General features: G+C 43.5%; 1 protein-coding gene across 2 annotated transcripts in view; it reads left to right on the top strand.

Annotated features, from left to right (window-relative positions):
- The first annotated feature begins 606 nt into the window (after nt 1-606).
- Nucleotides 607-21913, top strand: part of EGFLAM (EGF like, fibronectin type III and laminin G domains) — a 75813-nt gene continuing 54506 nt past the window's right edge. Inside the window, exons 1-4 of one of the 2 annotated variants that reach the window (XM_058043878.1) lie at nt 607-715; nt 16100-16209; nt 18141-18224; nt 19325-19351. In XM_058043878.1, the coding sequence (XP_057899861.1) occupies nt 607-715; nt 16100-16209; nt 18141-18224; nt 19325-19351 (330 nt within the window). Of the gene's footprint in view, nt 716-16096; nt 16210-18140; nt 18225-19324; nt 19352-21913 lie in introns of both variants that reach the window. The other variant, XM_058043877.1, reaches the window with a different exon arrangement.

Below are 21913 nucleotides of genomic sequence, written 5' to 3'. Positions count from 1 at the left end.
GGTGACACGCTGTACCCAGGGTGACACAGGGCCCCGCTGCTCCCAGGGATGACACAGGGCCCCCTGTTCCCAGGGGTGACACGCTGTACCCAGGGGTGACACAGGGCCCCAGGTACCCAGGGGTGACACGCTGTACCCAGGGGTGACACAGGGCCCCAGGTACCCAGGGGTGACACGCTGTACCCAGGGTGACACAGGGCCCCCTGTTCCCAGGGGTGACACGCTGTACCCAGGGTGACACAGGGCCCCGCTGCTCCCAGGTTGGCTCCTGAGGGCAGGGCCGCGCCGCCGAGCGGCCCCGCGGGCACGGGGTCTCCCGGCAGGGGACGCCGCGACCCCTCCGGCGGGGCTGGGGCGGGCGGCGCCCCGGGGGGAGGCGCCGAGCCGTGCCCCGCTCCGAGCGGCCGTAATCCCATCAAAGGGCCGGAGCCAGCCTCCTCCCCCCTTCCCTCCGTCCCTCCCCGCCCTGCCCGGCGCTCGTCCCAGCCCCGCTGTCCGCTGCTCGCCGCCCCGGCTCCGCTCCGCTCCCGGCAGGGCGCCGGCGCCCCTCGCCCGCGGCCAGCGGCCCCAGCTCCGCGCTCTCTCGGGCGGGGGGACTCGGCGCACATGGAGGTGCCGGGCGGCTGTCACGGCCGCTGCCTCGCCGTGGTGCTGCTCCTGGCTTCGTGCATCGGCTGTGCGGCCACGCCGCGCAGGAACATCCCCCGCCGGCAAGGTAGGACGGGCGGCGGCGGCAGACGAGCGATGCCTGCCCCGCGACCCGCTCCCACCGGCGGAGTTCGCTTGGGCGCTGGGGCTGCCCCGGCTCGGCACAGGCGGCCCCGGGGCCCGGGTGGGCGGCGGGCAGCGCCGCAGGTCGGGCCGGTCAGGGAGCTCGCCCGGGAGCCCGGCGGGGCGTCCGCCGCTCCTCGCCCTTCGCTGGGAGCCCCTGGCGCCCTGGCATGGGGAACAGAGGATGCCCAGGCAATGGCAGGGACCCGCCAAGTTGCCGGGTCTGTGTGTGACCCGTCGGGTCGGTGTATAACCCGTCGGGTCGGTGTATAACCCGTCGGGTCTGTGTGTGACCCGTCGGGTCGGTGTGGGACCCCTTTCCTCCGACATCTTGCGCCCAGTGCCGGTGGGTGCGCTCGGTTTACAAACCAGGACCAGGCTGCAGCTACTGCGGAAGAAATTGGCGGAAATTTTATCCGGTTTTCCCTGGATGCCATTACCTGCGGTGCGGCGTGAGCAGAGTTAGAAGCCAGGTGAACCCCTAAGCAGTCAGGGGTGACCTGTCGGGAAGGCTGTCCGCGGCTGTGACATTGGTATGTGTGGCAGCGAATCACCTAAGACACAGAGTAGTACATGTGAAAGAAAAATGACCAGAGAAGCAATGATTTTGTCCCAGAAATGCAGCTGTCGTGTACCGAGCATGATGTGGTTGTGTGCCTCCGGGTCCTGCTCCTGGCTGAGCGCTGCCCGTGTCCTGCGGGAGTGCCCGCGGCTGTCGAGGGGAGGTTTGCGCTGATCAAGGAGGTCCTGCGCAGCCCTGAGAGGTTGAAAGTTAAAACCCCGAGTCTGCTAAAACCCTTTTACAGTCTGCAGCATATGAAACAGTAAGGTAAAATGTAAACAATAAGATGAGACATAGTGCATGGTGAAGTTTGACATTCTGTATACTTTACGAATTGCGGTGCTAAGAGAAGATACAATGCCTGGGACTGTCTCAAGCACTGGGACTGTCCTGGAGTCTGTGACCAGCACTGGCTCTTATCACTAAGTTCACTGAGATCAGTTCAGCTGAAAATACAAAAAGTTTAGTAAGTTCTGCCTCATCTCACAAAATGTTTGAAGCTTTAGATCTTTTTTGTATCTATCCCACAGTATTGAAAGATTTTTATTGCTGGTTTTTAGAATCACTATTGTGCCTTTTTTTGCTCATATGAGAAGAAAACAAGTGCCTGTACAGTTGGAAACTTAATACTTAAATACAGCCTGAGCTTAAAACCCTTACTGGACAGATGGCTAATTTTACTGGTCTGACCTTGTCTCTTAGGGATCTAGTCCCATGATCCTTGGTTGTCATAATAGCCACCGTTAAGTACTTGAGGAAATTAGGCAGACAGACGTTGTGAATGAAATGATTAGCAGTTTGCATTAAAAATACTGGATATGTGGAGCTGGGGAGGCAAATATGTGAATATGTTAAGATATTCTTTCACTGTAACATACTGTTACATGTGTTTCCCTCTAGTCACAGGAGACTGGCAGACCTGGGAAAAATGTATTTCTGTGCATTAAATTAAAATGGATTAAAGCTTGGAAATTTAACTGTAGTGTTGTGAAGGTAATTAATTAATAAGTTTGTATTGTGTTTACCTTACTTTTGTTAGCACGCATTTTTATGTTAATTTTTTATAACACGCTTCAGATTCACCCACTGATTCAATCATTCGTTTCTTTCTTCTTTTGCTGTATAAGAAGAAATGAGTTTTATTGGGCAAAATTTTTTCAAAATCTGTACAAACATTTGAAAATCCACTTGTAACAAGACTTGCAGAGGGAGAGCCCCCACAGAGATTGTGTGCAGTATATATATATATATATATGATTTAAATCCCATCTGTATTTTGTGGGGACTGTTGGAATTGAGGGCTCCCAAGCATGCCATGACCGGGTCCTTACTATGAAATGTTGCCCCCAAAACACTCAGAACAGATGTAGTTTCAAGCAGCTGGAACACCTCTGCCTTGTTTTGCAGCATATCATATGCTGGGTGGTTAAGAGTGGAAAAGAGTTATAATTTACTCACACATACAAAATTACACATTCAGTGAGTAAAGAAGAGATAAGATAGTAAAAAGTTCTTTAGGGTTTTTTTTTTAATTTTGCCCTTTTAATATGGATAGAAGTGAGACTTGTACAGGAATTTTAACTGAGGTGACAGGAAGAGGTTATATCAAGAGAGAAGTCATAAAACCAATTGATCTTCAATAACAGAAGCTGAATTTGAGGTCCTGTGGATCAAAAGAAAAAAGGTAGTAAAATGGATCTCCATTTTTTCTCAGGTTTCAGTTCAGGGTTTAGTTTACAAAGACCAGTTCTGTAATCCCAAGAAAGCAGCAAAGTGAGAAATCTGTTTGTGAAGTTAAAAATATGTAGTAAAATGGCCACAAATGCACCTTCTTAAATTAATCTTCAGGGAAAAGGGCTGTCCTACTCAAATACAAGAGATTCTGATGACTGCTAAAATCATTTGAACATTTATTTGCAGTTACATAATACATTTTCTGGAGACAAGAAAATGGGATGACAGACTCTTTGGGAAGGGCTTAAAACAAATCCTTAGACACCGTGTGGTGAATAGTATAGCTGGGAACAGATTAGCCTGGGATTCTCTATATCTTGTACTCCCAGAAGCTGGCACTCATGCTGCTGTTTTCACATTGTTTTCTTGCTTTTGTTTTCTGCAAAGGCACAGGTTTTTGCCATCTCTGTTTCAAGTTTCAACTGGTTGAAGAATAGAGAGTCTGAAGCTAGCTCCCAATGTGTTCCTTTGCTACTAATATAAACACAGTATTTAATTTTAATGGTTGTATGATTTTAGAGAGTTTTAGGGAAAAGAGCTGACCAGTCCTGTGGATGTTCATGCCATAAAGTTGTTGCACTCTATTGCATTGATGCTTCTTTAGTAACAGAGTGTAAAATTCCAACGCCCTGTAGAATAATAAAATGGGTAAGATGGTCTGCGTGGAGAGTAAAAATAATCATATCTGATGCTTAGGAATGCTTCTCCTTTTATAAATATATTATGCTTGCCAGCTAATATAAATAAAGAATTTGGCTTGTATCTCTTTCCCAGATGTCCACAGCAGTAGATATCACCAGCTTTCTGTGGAAGTGCTGGAGGAATCAGACCAGTTAAAGCCTGAAGACTTTACAAGAGAGCAGCACTCAATACCAGGGCCAGAGTTTCAAAAGAGTACAGATCCTTGGTCAGGACTACAGTAAATTACTTTTTTTTCCAATGGATTTGGCACTGGGATACTTGAATTCTTTAGAAAGTCTGAGTATAATAAGAGCTGCTACATAAATAACACTTCTGAAATTCTAGCCGTATTTATGTATCAAAATAGGTCAAACTGCCTTGAAATCAGGTCTACAGATATGAAAAATGCAAAATAGGTCAAACTGCCTTGAAATCAGGTCTACAGATATGAAAAATGCAACAGTCTTTGGGAGAGAAGGTGCTTATTTGAGTTTTTAAATATTACAGTTTTTTGGAACAACAATAGGATGAATTCTTATTCACTGTCATCATTAATCCCACATGTAAAGCATGCAAGGGTAAGGTTGAATTGCTGCTGGATGTGAAGTGTCTGAGAAGAGGAATGACTTGGAAGCTGAATGATTCCTAATGTGAGGGATGTAGAGCTGTCAGAGACTGTGCATACCTGTGAGCTAGAACTAATAAAGAAGATGTGAATAATTTATTTGAGGGAAGATTAGTATCATCCTCTTACAGTTTCAAAAATGCCTGATTTATTCAACACCAATAAAATCAAGCACTTATTATATATGTATTTGTTGTTTGTCACCTTCAGGTGTAAGTTGCATCACAACATTATGTGACATTTTGATTTTGATTGGAGTTCCTCTTGTACCTCTGGGATCCATGGGCTGTAAATTCTGAAAACTGATCAATCACATCGCTACCTCATGCAGATAGGAGCATTCTGAGAATACTTTCCAGGGCAGCAATATGAATATGGTGAATTAGTCCACTTGAGCATGTTACTCTGTGTGTCAGTGTTACTCATTTTGGAGTATGTTTTCTGACTTTAGTTAGTCTCACTTGCAGCAAAATGTCTTGTGCCCTTTCCATCATGTAATTGCAATGTTCCTCTGTACAAGGAAACTTTCAGTAAATATTTTTTGTTGGCACATTTTGCCAATGCCAATGTCTGAAATGACTATTCAGACTTCCACCAGTGTTCAGAAGGGTAAAATAAACCAAGGCATTCTATACCAGATTCTGGGATTCACAGTGATGCTTTGGAGAGGAGGGGTTGTTTTGGAGTTAGGGCACTACAGTGAATCTGGGGAAATCTTTCTGCCTTTGAGGCTGTCACAGCCTGTCTTTGATGGCTTGTCCTTCACAGGCCAGATTCTTATTTTTTAAAATAGGAATGGAGTGTTTTTATGCTTTTATCCTTTTCCAACCATGCCACTTTAGACAGTGAAAATACTCCTATAGGGTGCTCATCACAGCTGTACCCCAATTTTAGTCAATGCTTCCAGGGTTTAACTGAGTGATAATGTGTGGGTGATTTTCACGGTGTCTTCTGGCATACCTTGCAGAAAAAAACCCTCTTTTTCTCTCAGTGACACTGGACTAGGCAGGACACAGCACTGTGTACTGTTTGCAGCTCATTAGAGGTGAACACATCCAATAGTGATACTCACCTTGAACTTAATGGCAGAGATTCTGTGTGTCAGTCACCCAAAAGACATCCTGAGGAACAGAATAGTACCTTGTTTTCTTAAACTGGAAAATTTCAGTATTTGAGTTCTCTTCAGTGCCCCTTAAAACTCATTGATTAGCTGAGAGAATACTTGGAAGTTTGTAACTTCATGCTTAAATTGGCACTCAAATTTTTGCATGTTTCTAGTCTCTTTTAATATGTGTTTATACTCTTTTTAAAATTGAACATAAAATTAATTCAAGAAAGGTGACTATTATTACTTCATGTCCTCAAAACAGGACTGAGAGGACCCTTTCACAACTTTTCCATCACAAGGAAATTAAACTCTCAAATGCTTATAGAAAGTTTTTCATATTAAAAAGTCATTAAAGGATATTAAAGATACCTGTAATCTAAGCAAACGGCCATGAATAGATCTTTGCAGAATTTATTATTTCATTGTTGACTGTACAGTTGGGTGCCATATTTATCAGTGAACGTGTGATGGTGGCCTATGATTGCGTAACAAAAGACTTCCTAAATCACAGGGACACAGGAGATTATGTTAGATGTGTGATCTTGAATAAAATTTCTTAATTGTTTTCTGTGCAAACAAATGATCTATCTAAAAAAAAAAAATCCACAAATCAAACAAATTCCCTATTCTTCATGACTAATTCCAGCTGACAGGAAATATTTTTGGGTGAGGCTAGGCAAGATTTTTTCTTTTATTTTTTACTTTTAGTGAACATGCTTTCACATGACAACCAGATTAGTTATTTCAGATAATGTCACCATCCAAACCACAGCGAAATATCAACATTACTTTTTCAGACTTCTCAGAGCCGCTGAGCTGAGAACAAGCACACCAGAATTCATCTTTGAAAGTAACTGCTTCAGGAGGCCATAAGCCACTGAAAATTGAAGGCTTAGGAGGAAAGCTTTTGCACAACCGGGTTCCTAACTCAAACCTAGATAATGATACGCTGTGTGATGATCCATAAAACTCTGCAGGTGAGAGGTGTATAGTGTGAAATACACCAAGTTCATGCCAGTTCCTCCACTGAACACAGGGTAGCTACAGTCAGGAGTAAAGATTACTGTTGAGGAAAGTCCCTCAGGATATTGGCCTCTAATGAAAAAGAAATCCACATGATATTGATAAAGGGAGCCATTTGTTCATAAGGGATAGGACAGCAATGGGGTCGTGGGAGAAACCCTGTCTTCTCTTGGGCGGGATCACTGTAGGTGGATAGCCAAAATGCATTGGCTTTCTTTTCTTAAAAAGGTGTCTCACTCAAGCATTGCCAAAGTTATCCTGGATAATTTTTAAAGCAAGGAAATAGAAACTGTGTGCAGATGCCAAGAGATGAACATGACTTTCTGAGTGTATCCCCAATTAGTGATAGGGTGTCTTCCCCCTTTTATATGTTAACCTTACAGCTAATAGACACATTTTATATAGTAGTGCAGACAGCAGCCATGTCAAGAGCAGTTCTTCTGAAATGTGGACACTGAGTGGGTCTGAGTTTCCCCACATCCTCAGAGGATAGTCAATCCAGTGTTATTTGCACAGAAAGATCTCTGAAGCTGGAAGAATCCTAAAACAGATTACTCTTCAAACCTCTCTCAATTTTAAAAGTAGGTTAAAATTGCTGGCATCTATGAAAACGATGGTATATATCAATACCTATGTACATTTGGAACTTGCAAAATTGTCTTTCTAAAATGATGGGAAATGAACATCCTGTGAATGTTGATCATACTACAGAAATCATTCTGATCTTTCTGCTGTGCCAGAGGTATTGTTGCACATACAAAGTTTTAAATCAAGACTGGCTTTGTGTTTTTACACTCAAAAAAATCTTTTGATAAAAAATCCTAAGGGCAAAAATTATACAGTATTTCACTCAAGCTTAATTGCTTTTATGCATTAAAAATTTCAGCTAGAGTATCATTTTAGGAAAAAAGAAGCCAAGCTGTGAACAAAACCCGTCAAACTGTACATGATGGAAAGTATGTGTCTAGGACCAAAATTTTTGTGGTTTAATTAGAGATTGCAGAAGCCAAAATCTGTTCCTTGGAACTGAAATGTGAGGTCTCTTTCATATTCTGCTTTCTAGACAATTACAGGAGAAGGTAACATGTTTCCAAAAATAAGAAGGCATTTTATGGAGATGATTGTTTATGGAGATGTTGGCATTGCAGCTGATACTCCAGCCATGCATGGAGATTGGTGTCCTGCTGGCATTTTTAGTTCCCATTCCCATTTCATGGTGTTCTTGTTCCCATGTAAACCTGTGGTGTGCAGGTTGCTAATGTTCCCATCTTAACTGATCAGTCACAATGGCAGAGTTGAACTTGGCAGTGAGGAACTGTTTCTCTGTCCATGTGTGTGCCAAAAGACTCCCTCAGGAGAGTGAGGTGAGGCCATTTACCCCTGCAGAGCCATAGGGGCACAGGATGGAAGAAGAAACCTGCAAAATATAAGCAGTTCTTTCTGGACAAAGAACAAGACAGCACCTAAAAGGGCTTTAAAGGGGAAAAAAGTGAGCTGTTTGGACCAGCTGATGCCAAGTAAAGGGCATGGTTTGCATGAGGTGGCCCTCGTAGAGGTTTGGGACAAAGGGTTGGACTCTACAGGCTGCAGGAGGCAGTGAGCAGGGAATGCTTTGAGAGGATTAGGGAGCATTAGATACTGTGTGGACATCATAGCTGTGTGGACATCATAGCTGTGCCTGGGTCATGTGCTATTTTCTGCCCTATGTATTTGTTCTTTATGCTGGGATATATTTCCATGTCTCATTGTCTCTTGCACCAAAGAGGATTTTGTCCTTCCCTGTCGGTCTCTCAGCTCTCACATCCTGCTGCTTGTTGCTGGTTCTTTGAAAGCACAAGCCGTGTCCCACGCTAAATCAGTGCAGGGATTCAGGTTTAAAAACCACAGTTATTTCAGTCACTTAGTACAGACAAAGAATTTCCTCTGGTTTTACTGATAGTGTTAGTGAATAGAGAGACTTGCTGACTGCAGAAGGTATTGAAATTATCCCATTTCTTATGGAGGAACTGAGCTGGGGAAGAATTTCCTGCTCCTTGAGAAGATGCCAGATTTTCTTCAGAAGTAAAATACTTGTGGGAATCATACAAGTGTATGTACATGATGAGGAAGTAAAGAAGATGGAACTAGGCTTTTCTCAGTGGTGCCCTGTGGCAGGGCTGAAGGCAGTGGACACAAAGGAAAAGCAGGAAATCCCCTTTAACATGAGCAAATACTTTTTTTACTGTGAGGGTGACTGAGAATTTATCCTCCAGAGGCCATGGAGTCTCTATCCTTGGGGATATTCAAACCTCTCTTTGCAAAGTCTTGGGCAGCCTGGTGCAGCTGGGCCTGCTCTGAGCAGGGGTTTGGACTGGGTGATCTCCAAATGTGCCTTCCAGCCTTGCTCCCTCTGTGATTTTGTAGAGTGCCACGAGGATCTCCTGAAAATGTCTGTTTCACCTTGCAGGTTTAGCTTCCTTTGAGCTCTCCTGCACCCAGTCATGGACTGAAAACACCAACTGGGCCAACTACTCTGCTTTCTGCAGAGAAATTAGTGTTTTCTGGCATTGTGATCAGTATAAAGTGTTTGGTGGGAGGTTACTGCACTTTGTGTTGTGTACCTCTATGAGGCCTGTGCCAGATTCTCAGGGATAATAAACCCACACACTGATTTTTGTGATACTTTCTGGGGCAGGACCAGATCATTTGTGTCCATGAATAATGAGCTTCAAAACAGTCACTCAGGACTTGGAAGGATTGTGGGAACCCAAATGCTGCATGTGTCACATCCTTCCCCTGCACATTTGTGGCCTGTCACATGGTCAGCTTTGTCCTCTTTACACTTTAATCTTTCTGCATGTGTGTATGTAATGCATGTGTAATTGTCTGATTGTAATTTTTTTCTATCTGACTACTATTCAGGAAGCTCCCCTTTAATTATTTTTTTGTACCAAGTAAGATGTTTCTTCAAGAACTGTTTTGTTCTGGGTTTCAGCAAGAAAGAAATGTGTAGTAGACAAAGTGAACAATTAAGGTACATCAAGGAGAACAGTTTTCAACTCTCATGAACAATTTTTCCATGTGTTCCATTGAGTTAATAAGATTTGGACAGCAAACACCTGAAAAATAAGTTATATTAATGGGATAATAAATTTTCAAGTTATTTATTTGGCATTTTTAAAATTTCATTGGTGTTTTTACTTTTTGAAGTGCTGTGGTTTGTGAAGCTCCTCCACAGTGCTTCCTAGCACCTCGGAGGCATAACCCATGAGACAAAAGAGGTGGGAGGAGATGCCAGGATATGGTACTGGCATGCTGGTTCCTACGCAGCCCACCCCACTGCTTACAAAATCTGTCACACAGGCAGGGTGATGTACTGTTGCTTTGAGAACTGCTGAAGCAGCTGATGGGAAGGCAGGCCGTGGCAGGGCTGGCTGCAGCCTGCCAGTCACTGGACACATCCTCAGGGACCAGGCAGGTTGGAGCCCAGACTGGAAATCCCAAGCCAGGAAAAGTGTTGAGCTTTGCACTCGAGCAGCTTGTAGGCTGGAGAAGGGAGAGGTGAGCCTCAGTGCCATCCCGTCCCTTCTCCAAGAACAGGAACCTGGTTATCAATTTCCTCTGCCAGGCCAAAGTGCTGCAGAGATATCAGGAGCTGGGACAGCCGTGCCCCAGCACTGGGGCTTCAGTGGGCAAAGCACAAGCCTGGTTTTAGAGGAGTAAGTGCTAGGTTTGACTCAGACTTCCAGAAATGCACTGGAAATTATGCAAGTGGAGTGTCTTGGAGGGGGTTTTTACAGGCACCTTCCACCAGGTTATCCAGGTGTAGGTACAAGGTATGAATGTATGCACTTGTGTGAATCAAACTGGCCTCTGAGCAGTAATTATTAAAACACAAGCTTGTAAGAGTTGCCTAGAGACTGCCTGATGTGCTCATTTTGACTAGGGCAAGACAGCTACAAACTTTGCTCAGAGATATGATGTCCCCTGCTTTTTATAACCTTCAGCACCTGGAGTTCTTCAAAAGTGTGTCCAGGGCATAACCATCCATTGCCAGAATTTCTTATATATAGCTCTCCAAAAGTGTTTTGTTTTTTTTTAAAGTAGTTACTAGTTTTCCTTTTCAGTTGTGGAAGTCCCTGTTGCACTGTGCAGAGGTCACCTCCTCTCTCCTTCCCTTTGCTGCAGCTGGAGCCTTCGTGGGAGCAGAGCCTTGCTCCAGGAAGGAGTGCAAGCAGAGAACTTCCCCTTGCTGCCTTTCTGTTCTGTGATCTGCAGGGCCAAGGTACAGCAGGAAAAGCCATGACAAAGCCACCAGTGACATTGTGCCTGTTTGCTCTTAATGGGATTCATGGTGTTGCACTGTAGCTTAAGTTCTGAGCTCTGTATCCTTCATTCCCCTTTGCTGGGCTATAAAAATCCCAGTGACTGTCACCTCAGTTGTCCCTGGGGCAGATAACAGATGCTATATAAGCATCAGCAAAACATCACATGAGTCCAAGCCTGTTATTTATTAAAATGTTGAGAGATTTTTATTTTAGTTGTGGTTTCTTTTGCAGTATTTTTAAAGGACTAATGAAGGTCAGGTTAGTCTCTCCAAAGATTTGTGCCCTGTGGTTTGAATCCAAAACCATGATGCCTCTCTAGGACCATGTTACCTGCCATCTCTGCTGCAGGATCTGATGCAGTGGTAGGTGATTCATTCAGAGAAATCACTATCAAGATTTTCAGTGTGTGGATGTTGCTGCTCCAGGTGCAGAACTAGGACAGGCTGGCTGAGATTTTCCAGCTTTGAGTCCTTGTCCTTTGTAGTTGTTGTGGCTGCGACATTCTTGCTCTCTTACATACTGCAGCTGGGCAGTGGGAGCTGGAAAAGGCTTCAAAGAAATTTAAAGAAGGCATATTTTTTTCATTTAGAATTTCCTGACCTTTTCAGTTTGTCACATTGTCTTCCTTCCACTGTGGTGTTTGCATAACTTTCAGTCTGTAAAATAGGGGAAGCAAAAGATCTTATCACTGTTTACTGTTTAATAAATAAGAATTTCACCAATATTTCAATGAAAGAGTGAATGGGCTGTTCTACACTTTGTTTCACCTCTTGGAGTGGACAGACTTTTTTCCTTCAAAAACAGCTATTACAATGATAAAATGCGACTTTAATAAAATTCGTAGAGGGTTTTTCTTGTGAATTGGTGAACACAAATAATGTTTCAAACAGAAGAAATTCAGAGGTATTTCTGGAAAGTGTTTTTTTTTTTTTCCAGAAAACTTCAATTTAGAATTAGTTTGAATTGTTTTTCTTGAGCTTTTTTTACTCCTCTTTTCTTTCATTGTGACATTTTAGTAGTGACAGCTGGCATTTCATCAACAAGTTTCACTTGTTTCATGAAATGGGAGACACATCAACCTGGAAAATAAGCAGCCCTTCAGTCAGTACCTCCTAGGCTGTTACCCATAGAGATTTAGGAGTAAAATAGTGAAATGCTTATTTCCTTTCATTGGCTTGTGCTCTCTCGTTAAGAGTAGTACAGAAAATGTAGTATATATAGTTTGATTTTCCAAACTACAAACTCATAAAGATGAAATTAACCATCTGTTTTCCCTTGAATGTATTCCTGTATTATTGCATGTGGATTGTATCAGTGAATTTGCATGTTGCATGTAACTGTGACTACCTGCATGCCTTGATACAGCAACAACATCTAAAAAGAAAAGATTAAATTCAAAATATGATTAAAATTCTAAAAGAAAGATTTCTAATACAAATCCTTTCAGATATTCCATTCATCAGTATTTAAGATTAAAACTGTTTTCAATCACTAGTATTTTAATCTAATTTTAAATTTGAATCAGTTTTGAAATTTGCTCTAAAATAGTACTACTAGTAGTGCATACTAGTAGAGATAAGCTTTATCCAGTTCATCCAAAGTGCTTCAAATGTGAAGCTTATGACCATTAGAAATGTATTTGGCTTGAAGTTGAGGTTTTTTTCTCACAACTGTTCATCACTGTAGTAAGATTTTGGTTTCAGTCCATGACCAGAAGGAAGGAAGGAAGAGCTTCCTGTGTAAGCAGTTTTTTTTGGGGTAGCTGGAGGAAAGGATCCGGATGAGGTGGCTGCTCCTGAGCCCTGCACGAGGCCAGCATGGCTGGCCTGGGAGCAGAGGGTGGATTCACTGGAAGTGTTTCTGCTGTGTACCCGAGGTAACCGCGCAAAATCACAGGGGCAGACATGGAAGTGACATTTCTGCTGGTGGATTCAGTGACGGCACTGGTAGAATGGTAGCATGCTCAAGGGTTGAAGGGACCTTAAAGACCCCCTAATCCCAATCCCCTTGCCATAGGGACACCTCCCACTAGACTGGGTTGCTCAAGGCCTTTTCCTGCCTGGCTGTGAACATTGCCAAGGTTGGGGCATCCATGGCCTCTTTGTGCAGCCTGTGACAGTGCCTCACCACCCTCACAGCAAAGAATTTCAGCTCTTCATTGCGGTAAAGGATAACACCATTGGTGGGCCCAGGCTGGGGACCATTCCCAGGAGGCACACCTTCAGCCTGTGGCCACCCTGATGGTAGCCCATGGGTGTTTAATATTTGGGCAGAGTCTGTTGTATGTGGCAGTGAGAGCCAAATAGAAGTGACACTTGTATTGATGGCATGAGCTTTTTCACCATTTTTAATTTGAGTTGCTTTTGTGAAGCAGAAATTTAAATAATGGGTCATTATTTTGAAATAGCAAAATTTACTCCACCTCAGGAAGACTTCTTATGTATTCTTCAGCTTACTTGGAGAGCTTCTTTGGTGACTTTTTTACTGGTTTAGTGTTTTTTGCATATTTTTAGAAGTATGGAACCAAAGACGTATAAACGGGAAGGAAAATAGCTGTAAGCAGAAGGCTAAACACAACATTGTCAGTTCAACATTGTTAATCTAATGAGGCTAAATCCTCATTAAGTTCTTGTGTTTGATATACTTTCACAATGTATAGTCATAATATATGTGTGAGAGTGCTCCCCCTTGATTAATGGCTCCTTTGCATGGCACTGGAGTCATTGCTTCCATTACCATAAGAGCATTTTGGACAGTATTGAACTGTCTGTTCCTGTTGGGCCAGAAAGGAGAACGACTGTGTTTGTACAAAACATGTTTAATTTTATTGTTTATATAAATTGGCTCCTTGTTCTTTATGATCAGAGCAAACCTCCATGCCTTCGTAGGTATTCACTGACCTAGCTGCAGAGGGCACTGACAGGGGGATCATCACTCAGGCAGATCTTCAGAGCATGTACAAGTAGTGGATATGTCTCACCCCCCTCGTCTGCAGATTCCCAATCCAAAGGGTGCACAGGGGAGGAGGCTCGGTTGTGGTTTTGCACTGTGCCTGGTCCTACCAGATTAACAGAAGTTTCATGCTGAGTTTTGAGAAGACCAAATTCTGACCCCAGTTGTGGGAGAAACTACAAATACCCCAAGAGTTTTACCCTTGAAAACTCTTTATTATTTTTAATAGTCTAAACATGACGTTTGACATAAAGATGTAAATGTTTAGACCAGCTTCAATATCTGTGTTTAGTGTGTTTAATACATGATGCTCTGTAAAATCATGCAAAATACATTAAGCTCAGGTTTATCTCAAAATGGCTTGTCAGTAGAGCGGTGACATGTGCTGCAGCAGTTGTGGTCAGCTGACAAACCTCTTTGATATGGTTGTTCAAAAGCCATGACATCTCCTGCAGCTCAGTGCCACAAACAGTGCTTGTGTCAGATCCTGCCGTCACTTTGCTGTGGCTGAGAAGGGAAAGTTCAGTCCAGAAATGGACATTTTTTACTTTCTGCCAGGTTGTGCGAAATTCTGACGAGCAGAAGTGACTCTGAATCCCCAGATGCACATCACTGGGCTGTCAGGCCAGGAGTGGTGACAGCAGAGGACTCTGGGGCTGCCATGCTGCATGAGATACTCCCCTCTGCCTTGCCCTCTAGCCTCCCCAGGAAACAACTCTGTGCAGGGGTCACAGCTGCCACTGGCTTTCCTCTTCCTCTTGGCTGCTGGTGTGGGCATGAGGCAGCAGGTTCCCTGCAGTGTTGGTGCCATGTGCCTGCCTGTCACACGGCTCTGTCACAGACAGGGCAGGATGCAGTGTGTGCTGAGCCTGGCCATCACCTGAGGATGCTTGCAAAGATACTTCTCGGGCTGATGGTGCTTATTCCTGGCTCCCAAGCAAGCATCCAGCCATATCCCTGTTGTGTTAGGGGAATTCCCTAACTTCTAGGGATAGCTAAACAGGGAGGATAAAAATATAGGCCTCTCTGGCTCCTTGCTCTTGTTTTCCCTGGCATAGTCCAGGGCTTTGTATTTACTCCACAGTGACAATTTATAGGCCTGTGTAACTGAGGTCACTGTTTGGCTCTCTGTGTCTCTTTCATCATCTGCAACCTGGAGATAGTAGTGTTTTCTAGGGCTGAGTGAATAATTCATTATGTGGCTCCTTATTAAACAGATGTAGTCTCTCTGTTTGCAGATAGTCTACAAATGGATTGCATTTTGTTCAAATTTATTTGTTGTTCCAAATTATTCACCAAATACTTTCAGTAAATAATGTTATTGGCCTATAGTGCATTCAGAATATGAATTTGAAACTTGCCTTACATGACTATTTGTCATTGCTGGTTAAAATTCATTATTTAAGCAACTATGCCTTCCAGCAAATTTGTCTCATAGAGCTTCCCCAGAAAGTAACACAAGGACGCTATGAATATGTTAAGAGTGAATGTTTAGGGGGTATTCTTTCTTCCTTATTACTAATGCAGCTGAAATGCTAATCCGTCTCATTGGGTGTTGTGAAGATTGGAAAGCTGTTTTCTGAATGTGAAATGCTTTTTAATGGCCACTGATACACCAGCCCTGGTGTATCACTCCTTTAGGTAGCAGGTGGTATGTGGTTCCAGCTACTGCTGAGTGCAGGGAAGAGGGTGAGCATAGGAGGTAGCACATGCTGTGTTCAGAGCCACTGGGCCAAACAGGAATCCATGGAACTAAGTCCGTGCTAATGAAGAAAATGGGTGAGGACCCAGGGAATGTGGCATGGCTTGGCTCTCTTCCACACAGTTGGATTTTCATTCCCCAAAGATGTCCATACTGACTTACACCTGTGGTGTATGAGAAGTGCTGTCTTCAGACCATTCCTGGGAGACCTTCCCAGTAGTCCAAATCTCTGCCATAGCTGTACTGTACTGTACAAGCAGTATGAATGTGTGAATGTCACTGTTTTTGGGTCCTGGGTAGTATCCAGCATGTCACAAACAAATGTAAAAGCCTATGAGTTGTTCAGTGGCATTGCTTGAAGCACTGGGTGCTCCTAAGCTAAGCAACAGCTTGCCCACTAAGAGGAGGGGATGTCCCCCTTTGCACCCCCTCTCCTGGTGTTCCACTGCTACCTTGGAAGTCAGAAATGGAAAGGGAACAGGGGCATCCAAGTCAAATCTGAGTAGTGGTATGTGTTTGGAGTTTGGAGTGAGAGCAGCACAGGCCTGTTCTTCAAAGACGTACCTGCCAGGCAGCAAAAGGAGAGGGGTTTTGTCCTATGGCTCCTCACACAATGCCGTTTTGTTTTCAGCAGATAGGCTGGGGCCTCCTCTGGATATTCTGCTGGATTCACTGAACTGCACGGCGTTCAGCGTGCAATGGAAGATGCCAAAGCAGCACGCGAGCACCGTCACAGGGTACACGGTAAGTGATGCTCTGTGCTGCTGCCTGGCCCAGGCTGCACACTCTGAACCCAGCAGCACAGCCCCTGCTCCTCACAAACAGTGCCACTGCCCAGAAAACAGCCAGGGGACAGTGGGCTTGAGCGGACTGAGCTGTAACCTTAAAAAACAAGCAGCTCATGTTCTCGAAACAAGCTGTGATGGGCATTTGGATTGGATGCCAAGGGCCTGCAGTGGATATAGATTGCTGTTCTGTTGTGGTTTTCCTTCAAGTGCTCTCTGATAAAACAGTAAAGTGGAGCAGAGCAGGTCGATATTGCACTGTGCAAGTAAGGGTCATGCAGATCCTTTGACTTGTACTTTCAGCCTGAGGATTACTTTAGCAGGAATATGTTTTCAAACTAAGCCTCTAAAACTTCCCAGACTTGCAGTAGGTACAAGGGAAGGACTGTTTCATGGAATCTCTTCCTAGATAGGTACTGTGCTGCATAGAGTCCCTGGGAACCCACCTGCAGCCATAAATATCAAAAGGGCTTTTGTTTTATTCCCCCCTACCTCAGAAGTCAGTTTCTGTTAAAGAAGCTGAATGATTTTCCTGTTGCACTCAGCAGTTTTTTTGGCAAGTCTCTGACCCCCATCAAGCCTCTGCCATGTTACCTTCTGCCTATAGGACAAAAGAGAAGGGCTAGGCTAAACTGGTTACTGTATTTTAGTGTGCAAGAAGAAAAACAATGAGCACTAACATGCCATTCATTCATTTTTGTTAGGTATTGTTTTAACAGGTATTCCATGGCAATGAAACTCAGTCCCAAAACAGAACTGTGTCAGTGAGAAATTAGGACCAAAGGTGGAGATGTTGACTAGAACGTGTTGCTTTCCCTCTCGACAACAAAAAAACCTGAATAGCAGTTTTTCTTATTAGCATTTTCTGTGGACAGATTTGAAATTTCCAGAAATAAAATGCCCAAAATTCAGCTTTATGTAAAAAGGTGGGAAGCAGAATACTACTGAGTACCTTACTATTAATGTACACTAAGATAAAGAGAAAAATCCCTGCAATAGACATTTCTGGTACACATGCTCCTTTATCCCACAAGTCTTGTAAATGGCACCAGTGTAGCCCAGCTGCAGAGTTCATTTTATTGTTATGAAAGTGATATGAACTAGCATATAGTAGTCTAAAACTCCAAAAAGACTTGCTGACAGCCAGGAGCTGCCTCAGGTAGGCTCTGTGTGTAGCTGGGTGCACCCTTCTCTGTGAAAGCAGAGGTGCAGGGAGTAAGTGGCCTAAGTCATACACAGTGGTCACTCTTCATGCATGCAGATCAAGAATCTGAGCTCCACTTCTTTTATTAAGCCTTGAACTGGTGTGTGGCATGATCATAAAACCAATGACAAGCAGCAACAATAATGCTCTACCCAAAATGTCTTCACTGTAGTGTCTTGACCCTCTGGCATCTCTGGGTCTATGTGCACAGGAAAGCTGATTGTCTGTCTCATTAGTCCCCAGTGGCAACAGACATGGAGAGACATTTTATGATAGAGCAATTTTTATAATGTCATAATCATGAAATGTCAACATCTTTCTTGCATGAAATAAGGTGTCTGTGTAGTGCAGACTAGTCCCACAGCTCTTCAGCTGTCCATGTCAACCACAGACAAATGATGCACAATGAAACAACTCAGGCCTGTTCGACAAGCACTACAACTGTGTTCCACATTAGGTAGGTGTATTCACTGTGTGATGGTGTCCTTTGGTCACACTGACAACTTGTAGCAAATATGTAAGGAGTATTAAAGGATTTCAGCTTTTCCTGCATTTGAAAAGGCAGGGGATCATGGGCTCGCATTCTGTCCTCAGTATGAGAGTGATGCACTGGTGCACTCATTCTTAAGCTATTCTGAAATACTGAGCTATTGCTGTAACTGGTTTGACTATATCTTCTTCCCAAGGTCTTTTACTCAGAAGTTGAAGGTGACAAAGCAGTTAAACAGCTCTCACACGATGTTCCCCTGAGTCTGGATATGATTAGCATGGTGAGTATTTCTTTTCAACAATCAGACCACTGGAGCAGAACATGCAAGTGGAAACTTGCAACTGTCTCCTTGTAGTTTTGTGAAATATGGTGGTGAGGATCCAAGTCGCAAATCTGCTTTGGATATTGAGCAGAAGGAAATCACAGTGTTTTTGTGTTTGAGTGATGCACTTTTCCTCCTTCTTGTCTTACCGTTTTATCATGTAAAACTATTGGGACTTGCTCTCAGCTTCCTAGTACTGACCTTTGTCAGGAAATCTACTAAAATAGAACTTTTAATCTTAAATGCATGCATTTTCACACATGCAAGGGGTGGAATTGCACGAGTCTGTGAGAGAGAGCTGCATTATCACTGTATGTGTATTGCAGTGTCTGACACAGCTGTGTGATTAACACACAGAGTGTTTCTGTTTCTGTGTGAGACTGTGGCCTCCTGAAATATGGCCACTTTAGTTGCTGTTCTGCAAGTTCATATTCTAGAAGATTCCCCCAGTCGCTGGTGTTTATTTTGCTCTTGAAAGGAGTACTTTTTCTCATGTCTCTCCATTGTTTTTAAAGTTATATTTTTGCTTTTATAGCTTTGGGTTTTTTTCCCATTTCCCCCTTGTCTTTCCTCCTTCCCTTTTTCTGCCCCACTTCCTCACTAGAAGCAATAGTGAGGAGGGTGCTCAGATTTCCTGCAGGTTTCCATCACTCTGGTTGTCAGTTCTGACTTCTGCAGGATTCTGGGATCACAGCGAATAAAACAATATTGTTGTCATGATATATCATTTCTTTATTCATGCATTATTTTCTCCCTTCTTATCTTTATCTCTGTATTCCTTTCTTGCCTTTTTTGTTTCTTAAAAACTAGTTTTGCTAGTAGTGCTGAGAAAGATCAAACAGCACTGCTTTTTTATCTTAATCCTAACAGCAGTACTTCTTAATCAGTGGGAGAGGAAAGTCTGTATCCCTGTACTCCTGCAGATGATTAACAGCCACATAGACTGCTATATGCTGGAGCATTGGTCTTGTTTTAATTCCCTGACCCATTATTTATGTGTTTTTGCCATCACTTTTTATTATTTTAGTTTTTAACAAGTCCTATTTGCTTTTTCCCAGGGTCAACTTGAAGGACAAGCAATTTTTGTAAGTATTGCTTCACATGAAACTTGGTCACAGATGGGATTAAAAATAAAATTGAATGTTTCTGACTCGGTGTCTCCACAGACACATGCAAAAGTTGATGTCAAAAGTTGATTCTATGTAGCATTTACACATGATCTTTTGTGGTCAAAATGTAGCAGATAGTAGTCTCAAAAAGCTCAAAATCCACAGGTGGACAAGGTGGATACTTATAGGCAAAGTAGCTCCCTTTTTAGCAATGAATTTTTCTCAGTAACCAGAGGTATCTATGGATGTATTGTTTTGGTGGAGTAAATTTTGTAAAAAATGAGATATATCCAGGCAGTGAGGATTTAGAGATTATGGGGACAGTCAAGTAGTCAGGCAGACAGTAGAAGGGAAGAGCAAAGTCTGGCATTTGGAGAGGAGATGAAGAGGGAAGAACCTGAGCCAGTCCAGAGAGAGCCAAGGAGGAGGAGGAGCACAGGAAGAGGCCAGCCTTGCAACACCCAGGAGGAAGGAGTGGGAGACTAGCTACTAGTATAAAACAAGTTTGAAAGAAATACCAACTCTCCTAATGGCTTTGCAGCTGGTGAATTAATCAGATTGATTATTTCCAGTCTTGCACTCAGTCCAGTCTGCTTCCTGTGAGCAGTAAACAGGTTGGGTTTATTGTGAGCAGGAAGCAAGCAGGAGGTGCTTGGGTTTGGATGGGAGAAGGACAGCAATTTCAGTGTTTAACTGAAATCCCTAGCATCAACAGCCTCTTGCAAACTTTTGTTTTCTGAGAGCTATTTTAGGAATAGAGAGATCTCACATGGCTGGTGGAGCTCACAGAGCTTCTGTGGTCTGTAATAAGGGGAGTTTGTTTGGACTACAGGAGGCTGAGTCCTCAGGATGCACTTGAACCAGGACTATCTGGTTCAATCCTAGATGAGCTGAGTCTGGATTATGGCATTTCAGAACTGAGGTTCCATGCTGGGCACTTTTTCCTGCTTGATAAAAATAACACTTCTGAGGGGTACTTGTGGAGAAGTATGAATGGCTGGGATTAATCAGTTCCCAGCTGTCATTAATCCTCCAGGAAGTGGTGTTCTCGATGAAATGCTTTCTGTTGTATTCATACCAAACTCAACAGAAATCTGCAATAGTTTTGTGGTTAAGTCTGCATAGTTCATGTTTCCATCACTCCTCTCCTGGTGCTGGTGTGACCCTGCTGCTTTCTTGGAGGCTTCTCTGGGCCACGTGGGACTTCTTTAGCAGCAAGAGCTGATTTGCACTGCATGTTCCTGTTTATGTGTCTGTGTATTAGCAAAGTGGATAATGTATTATTGTGTCTTATATCATCATAAAGCAGAGAATATGTAAGTGACAGCAGCCAGGGGAAGTGCAGATGCAGTTCCTTTTAGTACAGGCAGTTGTTCTAATGGGGCATAATATTCAGGAACTCCAGTACACATAAAAAACAAGAAAAATCAATAAAAATTAGTAGGCTCTAAAGGTGGGAGGTTTTAGGCTGGGCACAGAGCCCTGGAGAGCAGCACTGCCCGCCGTCAAATCACAAACATACCAGTACAAAATGGGAAGTGACCAGCTGAGACCAGTAGTTCAGGGAAGGAATTGTCGCCAGGGGAGAGAGTGTCATTAAAACCAGCTCAGTTCCTGCAGCTGTGCTGTAATCCTGGTTTGATGGTCTTTTGGATTAAAACAAAACAGAAAACCGACATTCCTCTGGAAAACAATTTGTAATCCTGGTTTCTGTGAGGCAGCTTACTGAGCCACACAGTTTCAACACACTTGTAGGAAAGGGAAGCAGTGTGGCAGGGCAGGGAGGGATATATGGGATAATCCATGTGAAATTGGCTCCCCTGCCACTAAAAAGGCATCACATTGCCTCACCCTGTTCAACAATGTGAGATTGTATCGAGAACACCAAATGTCATTTATCAGGATTTTAGCAAGAGAGTTGTGCAAGGCAAGAAGGTGAAGCTGGTGACTATTGAAGCGTCATCAGTAATTGAGTGTTGAGTTTGGGGCATCAGGCTTCAAAATATAGAGCTAAGCTGAGTGGAGGGGGCACTACAAAAATGATGAGGATAACTCTTCCACATACTACCTAAATTTGTTATCTGTGAGGCTGCTCTGTCTCTTCTGAGAGGGACAGAACTTGGATTTAAGACCTGTCTTTGAAATACAAGGAAAAAATAAATTAACTATGTATTCCAAGGCTACTGGACAGTGGGGCACAAGGAACTGTGTTTCTTTTCCAGAATCTGATTTGAAAATGTTCCTGGTGTGAGGAGGGTATTCCCCGACTTTGCCGCAGGTTAGGGTAACTTGATGGTGTCCTGAATTTTTACTTATTCACTGATATCCCTGTCCTTGAAGATGAAATTTTGGTTTCAGAGATACTCACTGTGTGTTCCAGGGCTGTGTTCATGGAGAGGGCACTGCAGGAGGAGGCAGGTAGCCATGAGTGTAAGACATGAGTACACCTTGCTGAGGTTTTGAGGGCACACACATTGAACTTGCTGAATACCTTAGCAGATGTCAGGGCTTTGATCTTGACTGGGCAGGAACTCAAAG

The sequence above is a fragment of the Melospiza georgiana genome, chromosome Z (genome assembly GCF_028018845.1).
Source record: "Melospiza georgiana isolate bMelGeo1 chromosome Z, bMelGeo1.pri, whole genome shotgun sequence".
Classification (NCBI taxonomy): Eukaryota; Metazoa; Chordata; class Aves; order Passeriformes; family Passerellidae; genus Melospiza; species Melospiza georgiana.
This window is presented reverse-complemented; position numbering and strand designations above follow the sequence as displayed.